The sequence below is a fragment of the Nesoenas mayeri genome (assembly GCF_963082525.1).
Source record: "Nesoenas mayeri genome assembly, chromosome: 1".
NCBI classification, from domain to species: domain Eukaryota; kingdom Metazoa; phylum Chordata; class Aves; order Columbiformes; family Columbidae; genus Nesoenas; species Nesoenas mayeri.
This window is the reverse complement of record NC_137541.1, coordinates 115,985,122-116,000,626: the sequence shown is the minus strand read 5'-3', so window position 1 is coordinate 116,000,626 and position 15,505 is coordinate 115,985,122. Positions and strand designations below refer to the sequence as shown.

The 15,505-nt window shown below is 38.0% G+C and overlaps 1 protein-coding gene across 5 annotated transcripts in view; it reads right to left on the bottom strand.

Moving 5' to 3' along the window:
• Positions 1-2,597: 2,597 nt before the first annotated feature.
• The window catches only part of USP9X (ubiquitin specific peptidase 9 X-linked), a 103,747-nt gene continuing 90,839 nt past the window's right edge, over positions 2,598-15,505 (bottom strand). For 3 of the 5 annotated variants that reach the window (XM_080341170.1, XM_080341169.1, XM_080341171.1), the window contains exons 39-45: positions 12,792-12,977; positions 10,935-11,155; positions 9,815-9,903; positions 7,085-7,241; positions 6,459-6,671; positions 5,923-6,018; positions 2,598-4,481 (exon numbers count right to left, since the gene is read on the bottom strand). In XM_080341170.1, the coding sequence (XP_080197296.1) occupies positions 4,347-4,481; positions 5,923-6,018; positions 6,459-6,671; positions 7,085-7,241; positions 9,815-9,903; positions 10,935-11,155; positions 12,792-12,977 (1,097 nt within the window). In that variant the 3' untranslated portion in view covers positions 2,598-4,346. The remainder of the gene's footprint in view (positions 4,482-5,922; positions 6,019-6,458; positions 6,672-7,084; positions 7,242-9,814; positions 9,904-10,934; positions 11,156-12,791; positions 12,978-15,505) is intronic. The other 2 variants (XM_080341172.1, XM_080341173.1) reach the window with 1 other exon arrangement.

Below are 15,505 nucleotides of genomic sequence, written 5' to 3'. Positions count from 1 at the left end.
ACAAGTCTCAGCATAAATGCATGTATTAACGGGACCACCCCAAAGCCCAACAGCAGGAAGGTGTAATGGACACCCTGGAACAGCACGGGGGGCACAGATTGGGAGTGTTGCTTGTGCTGCTGCTGCACAGAGATCTTCACTGAGCTAGTGTAGACTGATTGTAGCTGCAAGCCAGAAAGAAAACACCCTGAGCTTTACAGAGCCGTTTGCTGTCATCCTCCTCATGAGACCACTTGCAAGAGGAACAGAAATCACGCTGAAGGCCCTAGCTGGGCTCCTCGCACCTTGTTGTTTATTCCAGTACTGCTGCGCAGCACACGGTATTTACAAGATGGTTCCTACTTCTCTTCCAGAAAGCCTCTATTGTCCTGCTCTACAAGGCAGGTTTAGACTTGATTCCCAAGACCTCATGGCTGCGAGAAAAGTGATATCACAAACACGATGGGAGAGCACAGGAGGTAAGAAGATGGGGAGCCAAAATCACTGGTGTTCTGGTAACACTGCTGGAGCAGAGCCACAAACAGGGAACTCCCACACCTGGCTTAACAAATGTGAGGTCAGCATCAGCATCTCACCCTCCCAAAAATTAAGGTGTGTGTCTTTCACCACAGGGGTGAGTTTGCTTTCAATGTGGATTTGCAAGCACGGACTAACAAGGCTTAACTGAGACATTTAAACACTTAATTGGCCACTCTGCAAATTTCCCAACATGCCATTTCTTCCTCTGATTTATATAGTCTTTAACTTTAATTTGAAGTTAAATTCATTGCATTGAAAGCCTCACTGCAATGCCTAGTAACCAAAACACATGCCAACAAAAACATTGAGCCATTTTGCCTTGACATAATTTATCGGCCTATTCATTTCTGTCAAGAGACTTGGAGGTAGACAAAATTTACTGAAACAAAAAATGAAGTAAATTGCTACAGCAGCCAATTTTTTGCCCATTTAGCTTTGGCAGAATGGCTGATCTCATTCTCCTCCAGAACTGAAGAAATACATAGGAAGTTTTGGAACCTTAAGTGCTTTTTCATGATACATATGCTAGAACACACAAGCCAGGCACAACCAAGTGGCTGAGAAGGCATAATAGCACTTACCCGAACACAATTTTCTCACATTGTCTAAAGGAAAGTTAATACAAAAAAGAAAAAGTGAAATTTTAATTTCTTTCTAGCTCAATTTCAGTAAGATACACTAGCTTTAAAAAACAGAGAACTCAAATTTTCAGAGCTGGCAGTCAGCAGGGAAAATAATCTGAAAAATTCCAAGTCAAGAGGAGTCCTTTACTGCTTGTGCATCACCACTAAATGAGGTTCTGCATGGCAAATTCAGCTTTGGCTGAACCCTGTTCAACCTCATTGGTCTCAGTGGGATAACGGACGTGTAGGTGACCCACTTTGTGACCAAAACAGAACATTTCCTGATACACAAACAGTAACTAAACTCCCTTTATATATGGCTGTGCTGATCTTTTAACACCAAGGGTACCAAAGTGTTAAGAGCTTATTTTAGTCACCAAAGAACCACAGACCAAATAATACAAGAGGGAGAAATTCTGCAGGTTACCAATTTCCCCGTAGGTCAAACTACACATTAACCACCATATAACATCAACCTATGAACGTTCAGCTCCTGGGTATTTGATGTTACATGGTGAGGAACACAAGCAATTGCTTTCCTATTTATTGGCTCATTCTATGGAAGACCAGAGATTCCCTAGAAACTGTCCTAAACAGAAAAGAGGACTGAAGTTAGTGATGGGGGAATTAAATCTTCAGGCACTTTGAGGACGACTATTTTAAAGTGTGCCATCAACAATGAGGTACTGTGTATCGCCTGGAAATGACCACTGCCAAAATGCTGTGACAGTAACATGCATATGAAACTTTTTGCTTGTACACTATTTGTTAAGTACAATTCGAAATTGTTTTGCCTAGAGCGAAGAAAACATTGCAACTTTTCCTGCACTATCCATTTAAAAGCAGCAGCTGCAAACAATACAAGCTATCCTTCTTCAAAAGTCACAAAATGCACAATATTTGCCACCCGAAAAACAACTGCCACCGCAGTTGGTCCCAGTTCAGGGACAGGGGTGTGTATGACTGAAGAGTCACAGCCTGAAAGTGTCACAGGTCTGACACATCTCTACAATCATTGCACTATTAAAAGCTAAGACATTTGGCAAGGCTGAACTAGCATACTATATATTTTACCGATTTAGTAAAAAATACATAATAATCCCCTCTGAGATAGCTTGTGTAACAATTACTGGTTCAAATAAATACGAACTATTTCAATTTGAGTACTCAGGGTAGAACTTTTGAGTTAAAACCTCCAGCAAGCATTCCCAAACATAAACGGGAAAACTTTACCCAGCTTAGTACTGAGTCCAGGTAAAATGGTATTACTAAAAAAACTACGAAAAAATCTGAATTAACTTGAGCACTAGGGAAAACATGGAAGCATAAAAGTGATCTTATCCAAAAGTCTTCCGTGTCTCTTCCTTGTTACACTAAATGCATAAGAATGCACTTGCGACTGAATGTTCCTTCATTCATTTCAAAACTACAGACTTTTAATTCGATAAGCAGCTTTGTTTCTATCAACTCATTTGTAAAAAACACCATCAAGCTTGTGCTCATTAAATATATATATGTATATATAAAAACATACAAAAAGTACAAGATAAATCACATTAAGAAACTTTTACAGTGTAATTGTCCTGATTATTTTATTCTTAAGGGCCAATTTTCTTTTTTTGTGCACAGAATCTCAATGTGACTGTTGTTCCAGAATTCAGCATAGTGCCACTGCACAGAATTCACCTTCCTGTGCAGTCCATTAAAAAAAAACAACCCAAAAAACAACACACACCACAGGACAAAACATTCTTCTTAAATCAAATTCTATTTGTGAATTCAGCAAAATAATTTCTATAAAATAAAACAGCAAAATATTTAAATAGTATAGGGTGGGCTGTATCTGTTTTGCAGGGGTATTTGGTTTTTAGACAGGTTCCAAAAAAATTACACACATTCAAGTTACCAATTTTCATTTAAATACAGTATTTACTGATGCGTTTCTTGAAGTCTTTAAACAAATGTTTATTCTGGAATAGAGATACCTCAGAATTGTATTTGACTAACCAGTAGTTTCTTTTATCATTAAACCCTGCTTCTAATGTTAAGATTTCCTGTATAATGGATAAAGAGCTAAGACAATTCTCGCTTCCAAGTAGAACTGTGAACGAGCAGAAAACCAGCAAGTTAACTTGGTGCAGTGGCACTCACGAGTACTGTGTGATTTTGTTGACTTCCACTTCACTGGGATGCAGTAGAAGGAAAGTGTTAGAAGTTTATCTAATAAGCTCTACCAAAGAAACAAAACAAGCACACCAAATACAGTCTATTATGCTCCAGGCATCCTGGCATAGCAAATTTTTGCATATTTGTTTTAAATCTTTTAAATTCCTATTACTGAAAACTAAGTGTTCTTTATCCCACCCAGAGACAGAACTGTCAAACATCAGATATGAGGAACATATGTGAAACTGAAAACCACTTGTTTGTCACATTTTCCCCTCCCCTTTTTATAGTCTAGGTGTAAGAAGAAAAAGTTCTGAGCAATCCAGTTGTCACATTGGGACAACTGCTGTCACTTGTTTGTTTTTCCCCCTCATTGGCTACACTAACTTGGTGTGAAGCCATGCTAAATGTTACAGCATAACTATAGCTTCAAAGTGATTAACCTAATACCAGAATGAAAAAGGCAATGAAAAAAGATCTAGAAACAATGTTACATCACCAATTTTCCACATCAACCAAATAATTAAAAGGTTACCAGCCATTACGTTGCTCATAGTAAAATCGACTTCAGTGGCAAAGAATTAACATGAAACTATTTTTGTGGTTGACATGGATAGGCTTTTTTCGTAAAGGAGTTGATCCGACTGCCATGAGGCAGGCAACACTGGTTGCAGAGCGCAGCAGATATACCAAGAAATTATTTTTTGTTTTTGTAGATCTGTGAGTCTCATCAAGACAAAAAAAATGTTTCTTGCTCAAGAATTAACAGTCAAACATTAATATACTATATACACCTTTGCCATTTACACATTAGCATCAGGCCATTTATTACAAAACACTATACACTTTCCACTGCAGGCGGGTTATATATTGACAGCAATTTTCTGCAGATAAGACAGTGAATAGACTCTCCACTCCATGTTGATTAGGAATAGTTTTTTCTAGTTTTAAATATTAGCCAGACACAGAGAAAAGTTGGACTGTAAGGCCTGGGTGCACAGTCTTGATGGAGCAAGTTAATTGATTATGTGCATTTCACTAATCTTTTGTCTGAGGCGGGGAAACTTCTTCACTGCCTTCATAATTTTCTTGTGCTCGTTGGCCAGTTCGCTGAGGGTTGTTCATATGATGTGCTGCCGGGCCTGTATATGGCTGTCCATGCACGTGGTTATTCTGGAATAAAGCATAAACATTTTAAAGGGACATTAAACTTGTGCACCGTTTCCTAATCCCTTGACATTCAGACTATTGAAAAGTATTCTCAAGCACACTGAACTTGTGTAGTAATATCCACAGGAACACACATCACAGTTTCTTCATTCCTTGGCATCACATCATTCACTTACCTTTTCATTTACACAGACGGTAAACAAACTTTCAACTTGTAAAGATAAAAGGATTAGTTAAAATAGTAATCTCAGCTTTTGAGTAACAAACATTTACATGCAAAGCAAAAGTAGCAAGAAAGAAAAAAAGGGAGACGAAAAGAGGCTGCCTATGTGCTGCAGACATTGAACTGTGCACGTATTTTACCAACAGATTCAACCAGCTTAAATTTTTTTCCTATGGCAATGGAAAAAGCATACCTGCCTTTATGCAGCATATTTCAGTTTTCATGAGGGAAAACTTTAATGTTACAGAACTGAATGAAATCTAGACCAGTGGTTTTCTCCAGATGCTGTGTCTCAGTTTAAAAAGTCATACACGCATCTGGCAAATGAAAACATCCCGCCATCTATCTATTGTTTTGCAGAGTTTAACCAACTGTGAAGAAACCAGGACTACGAAGATTGTGTGTGTTAGTGAGAAAGGCCATCTCTTGCAAGAAAGTGAACACATCACACGGGTCATGGTGAGGTTACGGTACGCGTCTGAACTCAGGAGCTCAGAAAGGAGTGGGAAAATCTGTATGACTTACCAACTGCTCTGCTCAGAACATCAAATAAGGAAAGCAAGATGGAGGAAAAATGGGTTTGGGCAGGAAAGGAAATTAAATTAGTAGATTTGGAATATATAAAATGAATTGGAACAAAAATGGCAACTAAGTGGGGGACGTACTAATTTAGTTAACTCAGTAAAAAACATGGTTATGATTTCTTTCAGATCTGCCTTTCCACTGAGAGATATTAACAAAGCAGCCTTTTAACAGATTTAGATTCTATATGTACTGAAAAATTAAAGATCAGGGTTCATAGCACAATTAACATGTAGCAAAGCCATCTGCATTTTTCCGAAAGCTTTCCGATTACCTAAACTGAAAATCAGGCCTTGAGGCTTGATTTTGTATTTAAAAACAAGAAAGCAACTCAAAAAATATTATCGATGTCAACAAATACGACAGCATCAAATTCAGTATGCATTAGGCCGTGATGACATCTGTCCCCTTGCTCCTTCTATGAACGATTAATCTCTGATCTGGTAACATTAAATTTTTCACCTGAAACCTCTGATGGTGAAGCTATTCTTGGCAAAATGGATGTGAATCTTTATTCCTACAAGTGTGATATTTGACAATAACATGCTTCTGGCTAAGTACCTGTAATTTAAGTTACCACAAATGATAAAAAAAGTTAACCTCAAACTCTGAACAAATGCTTCAGCTCTGAGCTTTTACCTGTTGATACTGGGAACCAGGTGAATGGGGATACAGTGGGGCATCTTCAGGTGGAGAAGACTCATGTTCATCTGGGGCATCAGGATCATCTGGTTCCTGAAGTTTGAAAAAACATTTTATTTATTTAAGTAAAACATACTATGATTATACTCTCCAGAACCAATTCCTACATGCAAGTGACTGTTTCAGACATGCTTGGAGGAAAATTCCACCCCATCACGTCACCCGAAGCTTGTACTGTGCTACATAAAAATTCCCGCATCAATGTATTATTGGGAAAAACAGACCCATTCACAATCTATTTTACATGGTGAACTTCAATTCTATACTGTGAATTCTTTAAGTGACAGATGTCTATGGAAACAGTAATAAATGTGGAAAAATGCACAGGAGTATGTAACAGAAGCCAACAAAAGTAGAAATCCTTATTTATAAAATGTGTTACCTCTATAATGACTGGAGGCTGTTGCTAAAGTTAATTATTTACAGAAGCACTTCTCTCAATTTTATTACCAGAAGTCAAATTAATTCTTTACCTCCTCTGGGCAGAGTTCACAAGCTTTTGCCAGAGTCATTCTAGCACTGTGAGATCTCTCTAGGAAGTAGCCATTTGATGTTTCGTTGCTTTGTATTGGTGGAGACCAATTATTATAGGTGTACTGGGGGTTGCCAGTGTATGGTCTACGCTCCAGCTCATCTCCAAGCCATTCTACTGCCCAGGTCCATTTTCTCTTCAAATCTCCATTGCTCTGCATATGGAAAATTAACAGTTCAGAATTATTTTCTCTATTCTTCAAAACAGATTTATTTTTCCCTGCCTATACATCAGCTACCAGAGAATAGACTATGAACACACAAGCTGCTGTTTAAAAGACTCTATTTCAGAGTCTTCAGAGAGTCCTTTTTTGCACAGAGAAAACTTCAAATCTGTTATGAAGCCTGTGGATTTGCAGCTGCATCACAGAATCATGACTGCAAGTTTAATCAAACTGCTTTCAATCCCACCTATTGACCTTCTGAAACAGGAAGGTTCAAATGAGTTGTACTTCAAAGTTTTAATTTCATCAAGGTGACGAAAACTGAATAATGGTGGTTTTAAATTTTTTTTTAAGTACACAGAACTGGAAAAAAAGGCAGAAAGAAATAGAATGAGAAGCATCACCTGAAGGATCTGGTAGGCTACAGGACAGTTGCTGAAGAGAGCTACCATGCACTTTATACACTGGTAAGCTCTTTTCTGATAATGATTCTTGGAGCGCTGAATGGTGTCAAATAGTCCATCCCTGTCATCCGGGATTCCCTTAAGTGCATTGTGAATCCTAAACACAAACAAAAAAAACCCCATAAAACTTCAAGTGTTAGAGTTCTAGTGTTTGAATTAAGGCTTCATTTTCAATGTAATTATAAAAGGATAGCTCATATTCTAGCTTCTGGTTTTAGTAAGAGTTTTTTTAAAACCAAAAAACTAACTTGACACATCACACACATAACTTATAATTTTACCACACATGATAATACTTAAACTCTCAGAATAAGATATATAAAGCATGTAAGTGTGATTAATTCTAATTACAGCAATCAACTTCAACTGGTAACTTTCTTATTTTTAAAATCAACTGCATTTACAAAATAGACCTGCTAACCCAACAGGTCCTTACAGAACTGGAACAGTTAAATCCAGAACAGAACATTGACTTACTTAACAGCTATGCTTCTCAAAGCTACCCTCTCTTAGATGCAGTTCCCCTGAAGAGAGACAACTGGTTCACATTTGTGCATGGGGATAAGGGGCTTGGGCACTCCCTGGAACTAAGCCCACCTTCTGTGCCTTCTGCGCTCGAACAGGGGGTGGAGGAATTAATTGCCACTCTGAAACTGTGCTAGAATGAGAACTGCCATACTTTTGACTTTGGAAAAAAAGTCAGAAGGGCATGGAACTGACACTGACATCTGGAAGAGCTACTACACTCATTGCAGGAAAATCAATTGCCCTCTTTCTTCAGAGCCCTGGCAACAGTCACTGAATGGACTCGAGGCAGCTGCCAACCTAGGCTCTATCTATAAAATGACAATGAGATTTACTTCAGCTGATTTATCTTAATGGTACTTGTAACTCTATTATCCCAAACTTGGCACTTGAAGCTGACAAATCAAGAGAAATTTATGAGAGCGAGTTTGATGCCATAGAGCAGCAGTGGCCATCTCACAGTGCAAGAATACAAGCAGCACTTGTATAAGATCAGATGATGCTTGTTTTCTATAAGTTAGAAGATACTACCATTTACTATGGACAATTACACTATATTTGTTTGGTTTTGTTTGGGTGTGGTTTTTTTTTTTTTTTTTGAAAGAGATGACAAAGATAATTAGAAGTCTATGATTATCACAGCAAAACCAAGAACAGAGACCAAGCAACTCCCAGAAGTGGCAGCAAGAAATCGGAGGATAACTGCAGCTGGCCACTTACAAGCCCTCTGCTGAAGCCTAACACCACTCCAATGAACACTGCTATTCCTGAGACTGCAACCTTGAATATGCAGTGATGTACATCGCCCAGTATAGTGAAAGCCATACTGCAACAGTCAACCTCCTTCATAACCCTTTACTTCAAACATAGCCCTATTCCAAACAACCACTTCCATGATTTCCCACCTGCGTTTCCACCCTAAAATATATTATTTTACTTCACATCTAATAAAGTATATGGACTTAAAGGCATCTTATGGAAGTATTTACCAGGAAGAAAACAGAAACAAACTGCATTATATATGCATTACATATACATGTATATGCAAAACCAAAAAGCCAATGTATAAAGGGTATTCTCGTCCCTTACCTGAGCTGTAATTCCTATAAAGAAAATGAAGAAATCCCTCCAACTCAGCTTTCATGTTTTGAAGTGTGGTAAGCCAGACCACCACCTTCTCTTAGTGCATCTTCTAAAGTAAGGCCAAGCAACTGATAACATCCAAGAGCACAAACTACTTCTACAGGTTAAGTACATGAGTTCACTCCAATACCCTTATTGCAGGCAGTAAGTGCACTCTTAACCCAAAGTATGTTAAATGGCACAGGGGACATGGTTGCAAATTATTTAGTAAATCCATTACTACCTATATTCACTTAATGTGAATCAGTGACATTTTGAAATAGGTATTAGGTTGATTAAATTTGTTTCGTGTTACCCCACCTACTACTTCTACAAAAAACTTCTGAAAAACTGACTGTTCTCTCAAATAGTCAGCATCTGCAACAATTACTTTTTTTGAAATCTCAACTTTCAAAAGCCTTATTCTGTAGACATATGAAAATAGAGGTTGATACTGGATGAATACTTAATGTATTGAACCTAAAATTATCTTGAAATGTGATCAGATAGCAAATATTTATGTAGGAAATAAGCTTTTCTCCCAAGTTGACACCTCATGCATCTCTTGGTATCACTACTATGACTGACATTAGACCATCTTGAGTAAGACGGTTCTAAGAATCAGTATGAGCATCTCACAGTAAATACAAATGAGTTTAGCCTAAATGGCACATTCTCTTGTACGTGAAAAATCTTATATTGGGTTTATAGGACTAAGTAGTAAATTTCTCTATAGTAAGGAAGGTCAAGGGGAGAAAAAAAAAAAAAAAGTAGATTTATCTCAAAACTTGAGATAAAAGTGGAAAAAATGCTTTATTCCTGTATTTTCACGTGATATACAGGGTGTTTCAAAAAGATGGACACAACTTCAAAGCACAGTGATTTCAAATTGGTTTCATCTTTTCGAAACACCCTGTATACTCACAACAAACATTTTGAAAGGATTAGCAACAGAACTGCTGGGAAAACAACATATACAAAATATAATAATCTTGAATTATAAAAAGACAGGTAAATACTAACCTGTGAGTTTGCCAAGAGTCCTCAATTAACAGGATTTGCAGAAGCAGATCCAAATAAGGTCGAAGCTCATATGTATATGAATATGCAACCTTAAAAAGTGAAAATGCAGAACATAAGAAAGCATTCTTTGAAGCATGCAGATTATATGGTGTAATACAAGAAATGAATTTGAAATGAAATTTACTGTAATGTAAAGGGTATTTCAAGATACAATGCATCCTTGTTTTTAAAAAATGTTGATTGTGTCAGGATTTTTTGGGCCTTTTTTTAAAAAAATAGAACGTTTTGCAAATGACATTTCCCCATGAGTTTCTAACACAATTGATCTAAAGCTCCAAGCATGAGATGATAAGAAGCTACCTTAAAAAATACCTTTAGAAAAGCAAAATTACAAAAAGGTATTTTTCAGTGATATTGTTACTTTTAGACAGTATGTTCAAAAGTTACCCTAAAATGTAAAATCCATGGCTAGCAAAATAGCAGTAAAGTGATTTTTATTATGATTCTTTCAAGTGTCAAACAAAAATGTGATGTTTACATGGAAAAAATGGGCTAATACAAAGATGAGCTAACAGAAGTCAAAAATATTCTTTGGAGTGGAAAAGTATGATTAACATTACAGAGGTTACAAATTAAAAACAAGACAGTCTCAAAGAGTCTTTCCTGAGTCTGAAGCCAAGTATGTTCTGCAGGCTTCTAAAAAAGAACCTTATGAACATACTCAAAAAAACCCAACATGGGAGATCTTAGGAAATGCTTCTAACTTTTCATGCAACCTAAGAAGCTCTTTCACAGATAACGATGAAAAGGTTTTAGGAAATGCTCTTGCAGCACCTAAAGACCACCTCAGTCTACTTACTTGCCATCCTTAGCATAGCATAGCATTCCTAACTCATAAAAGGTCAACTGCTTTCCTGAATTCATAAGAGGACTTCTCATAGTACTCCAACATGATGTATAGACCTAAAAGTGTAATTCCTGACAGAGGATGCCATCTTAAGTAAAGTTTATCTATCAAGCACCTATTCAGTATTAAATACATTTATATAAACAAATAAATACAGAATCTTACATCATGCACATTTATATTCCCATCTTTCTCCTTGCTTTTTATTTTTACCTGCCAAAGAAGTTCACTGAGGACTGTGGAAGAGAACTGAGGATTCTCCCAACAGCAGAAACGAAGCAACTTGATGGTCTCTTCAGAGTTGCTACAATCTTCAATAATTTTCTTCACATAACTAGTTCTCACAAACAAAATGTCTGCTACGTTCTGCTGAAGTGCCATTATAGGTTGAGATAAATTAGGATCACCGTAAGGGTTGGCAAGTGGGGGATTACCTGGAACAGTTGTCACAGATGAAAAGGTACTGAAGTACTGTCAGTGTAGATACAACAGAACATAAATTGGTGTAACTCATCAAAAACAGTAGATAGAAAAAGAACCCAGCGCCTCCCTAACAGCTGATTTTCTTTGAAAAATATGGTGGTATGAAGTAACTAAGTTTCCTGATTGTGAAGCTTGACACTTGCTGCCTGAGAGAGCTACTTGTCCCTCTCAGGTACAATTATGTGGTGACAATCAAAGCAGAAGAGCTGGAGACATGTTCATATGCAAGAAGATAAATTACCGAGAGTTTCCTCAGTGAAATTCTCTTATCTCCTGAATTTATCTGCTTCACTGGTTGCGTAACAAAGCCCAAATCAATTGTCTTTTAGGATGCAAGGTCTATTTATTTCACTAGGCAATGGGAAAGGGTTCAGAGGAATACCTATGTCAAAACAGTCCTGTCTGAATCTCTAGTGTAGAGAGAAGTCATATACTCTTGAAGGAATAAAAATGAATGTATCTGATTTAGTAAACTTCATTTTGTTTGATGAAGGACTGTTGATTTGCTCCTGATGTTTCTAAATGTAGCAGTGTTTTATTGTCTGAAGAGGCCCAGAAGTCCAGGTGAGAACTTTTCTAAATTAATATGCTGAAGCAAAAAATAACTTTAGTCTGTAAATACTAATCATAATTAGTAGTCAGAGTAATGTTCATACAAAGTAATTTTTTTTAGTACAATATTATGAATACAGTGAATATGCAATCATTTTTCGTAGTATATCATCTTTTCAGTGTAAGCCTCAAATAATACACTGGAAACAAAACCAAATAAAAATTGCCAAATGGTTCTGAAGCTAATTATAGCACAGTAATATTTTCAGTTCATTAATCTTACTACAGCACATTCTAGCCTATTGACTTTATAGCCTGACACATCAAGCTGTAATGAGTTTGCCATTAAATAGCCTCTCTACAGATTCCTAATTAGGGTTTCTAAAATATGCTTAATAGAACATGTACATATACAGGCTATAAAGTCCACGTAGCCCAACATTCTGTCACCATTTCTCAAAGATAACTGCACTCTATTCAACTACTAGAGATATTAATGATTTATACTGCGGTTGACCAATTTCTAGCTGATTCTTCATCTTTTACAAATTAAAGTGCTGACTTCTGTTTGCTGTCTTGACTGCAAACAAGCACCAAATAATTTTCAAGACCTATCCACAACAATGCAAGATCCTGTTACTGATAAGCAGTTTTAGCTATTTCAGAGCCTGTTAAGAGTGTTTTTTCTGTATAGATTACTTTTTGTACTGGTAACATGAAAGTAACTATTATTTTATTGCCTACTCAGAATCAAAAGATCTTTCTGCAACTCTTTACAATGAGCTTAAATGATTCTAAAATTATCACTATTTTGTAATCAAACTACTACTCAGTTGTTTTCCTGTACCTTTAAGGAATAAGGCAAGAAGCATAAAATAGAGAACAGCTTTCTGTTTTTACACAAAAAGGAGTTGCTAAACATAAAAGACAAACATTTTTCCAGCTAAGCCATTTTACACGTAATAGCTAAATATATACAAAAGACATTTACTGATATATTCAATTACTCTAAAGAAAACTTAAAATTCAGTATACCATTAATAGAAGACTGCATCCGCGATGACACATTGCAGCAACGGATCAGTTGTGACACAACAGTGTACAGCTTCCCCAGTTCAGCATACTGGTATTTAATTGGAGGACCTGGACCTTCATCCAGAGCCACAAGCATGAAGGTTGCAGGAACATTTAGTTTCAGAAGTTGTGTCTTTTCTGCTACACCTTTACAGGGAAGAAACAAAACAAAACAAAACGATCTAGCTTGTTTCTCAGACAATACTTTTTATTTTTAAGAAAAATAACTAGTGTTTACAATGTTTCATAACTTGTCAGTTGCTGGGTTTTATTATAACCATCATTTATGCTTTCTGAGGAAAAAAAATCCTAATCAAATCAGTAAAGATGCACAAGAAAATTGTGTTCAGTTGAAAAAACACATTGAAAGAGAGCTCTAAATGACTACAATCTAACAGTGCTCATTAGCACTTCAGTAACCAGCATCTATGTTAAGAGCAAGCCCTTTGGCCAAAGAATCAACATTTTCATTGTGAGGCTCGGGACAGGATGAACACACACACCCCCCCCCCCCCCCCCCCAGTATATTTTTTCATCATGTCCTAGATACATCAAATAAAAATTTAATACATTTCCAACTGTGCCACGCTATGCAGTAAGTGTAAATAAGAGTGATAAAAACAATTTAAGATAAAAATGAAAAAAACACAAAAAGTAAATCCAAACATACAGCTAGTTTCACCACAAAAACATACTACATACCATGCTTACCAGTAAATTCAACTAAATCAGGATGCTCAAATCCCCATCCAGCCTGGCCTGGAATGTCTCCAGGGATGGGGCATCTACCACCTCTCTGGGAAACCTGGTTCCAGTGTTTCACAACCCTCATTGAAAAAAAATTCCTTCTTCACGTCTAGCCTGAATCTCCCCCTCCTTTCGTTTAAAACCCTTATCCCTTGTCCTACCGCAACAGGCCGTGCTAAAAAGTCTGTCCCCACCTTTCTTATAGGACCCTTTTCAGTACTGAAAGGCCACAATAAGGTCTCTCTGGAACCTTCTCCAGGCTGAACAGCCCCCACTCTCTCAGCCTGTCCTCACAGCAGAGCTGTTCCAGCCTCTGATTATATTGTGGCCTCCTCTGGCCCCTCTCCAACAGATCCATGTCTTTCCTGCACTGAGGCTCCAGAGCTGGACAGAGGGCTCCAGGTGGGGTCTCACCAGAGCGGAACAGAGGGGCAGAATGACGTCCCTTGACCTGCTGGCTCCATTTGATGCAGCCCAAGATACAATTTGCTCTGTTGATGAGCCCTGCTAGCTCATGTGCAAAGACCCTCTTCCCCTATGAGAAAGATAAACTCCATCTGACGTCAGCAAACCTTGTGCCATGTAGGCCACCCCATTCTCAAAAACCCCAAAATTTCGGCAGTGACACCAGCCACGGAGCCATGTATCAATAGACTGTGTCCATCTGTTTCTTCTAATGTCACTACCAACAACTGAAGGGAGAGAGGAGAAAACAGCCTGTGCTCCTAGTTCTCTTACCAACCACCCAAGGCCCTGCAGTCTCTTTCGATCATCCTCAGACTACCAGTTGCAACTTCGTCACCACCCACATGGAAAAATAGTAACAGGCCGTAGTCCCAGGGCTGTACCAGGCTAGGAAATTTCCTAGTGATGTCCTTAACCTGGGCCCCAGCAATGCAGCAGACTTCCCTAAAGAGGGCCTGCCCAGCATATTAGACAACCTGTACTCCTCAGAAGGGAGTCACCTACAACTATAACCCTTCTTTTTTCCTCACGGAGGTGGCTGTAACACAGGGGGTAGGCCTTTCTGATCCTGTCAACACCTGTGGTGTAGACAGACCTTCCATTTGTCTCATCCACTGCCTGGCCTTCCACATCCAGAGCCTCATGCCTGTTGTACAAAGGCACCTGGGAGTGCGAGGTGGGCAAGTGGGGGGCTTCGCCTGTCAGCCTGCATGTAGACTTGCTTCCATTCATTCCTTTCCCTTGACCTGCCTTCTTCAGTCTGGCAGGGGGAGGACACAGAACTCCCTTGATCTTGTTTCTTTTACTGGTGGCCTTTCCTGTCTCAGGGAGGCCAGAGCGTGATCCCAGTCTATCTCTTTCTCAGACTCCCCAATGCTTCTTAACCTTTCTACTTCTCTCAGCTTTACCACCAGGCTGAGGTCATCCACCATTATGTTAAGACAGTTTTTAAGTTACATCTTTGTAAAAGTGATCTCTCGCTTGCTTTAATGCTGGATACAATTAAATCCTGACAAAAAACGGGTGATGCTGAAAGTGCCACAGCCTGTATTTCATGTCCATCACAACAAAACTGATAGCTACTTCATCTCAATTTTATTATACCATGCATATAATGGGTAGTTCTACTAGTCTGGTACTGAAAGATGCCAAAAATAAATACTCATTTGCAATCATATTCTATCTCAAATTTAACCTTTCATCAGAAAATTGAGGACTGTAGTCTTTATGAAAAGAAATCTCTGATTCTTGCATTCTTTTACCTCATGTGATGTCTACAGTGAAAGCATCCTGGCAAACAAAGATCTCTAAGAACATATACAGATTGAGCTATTTCCTCAGCCTCCCAAAGAGTCTTTAAAAGGCAATACAGATATGGAATCAGTGTTTTGCATTTGTAGCTGTGAACTTCAAAGTTGAAATAAAGAAACTAATACTGAAAGAGCACAGTTGGAATATACAGA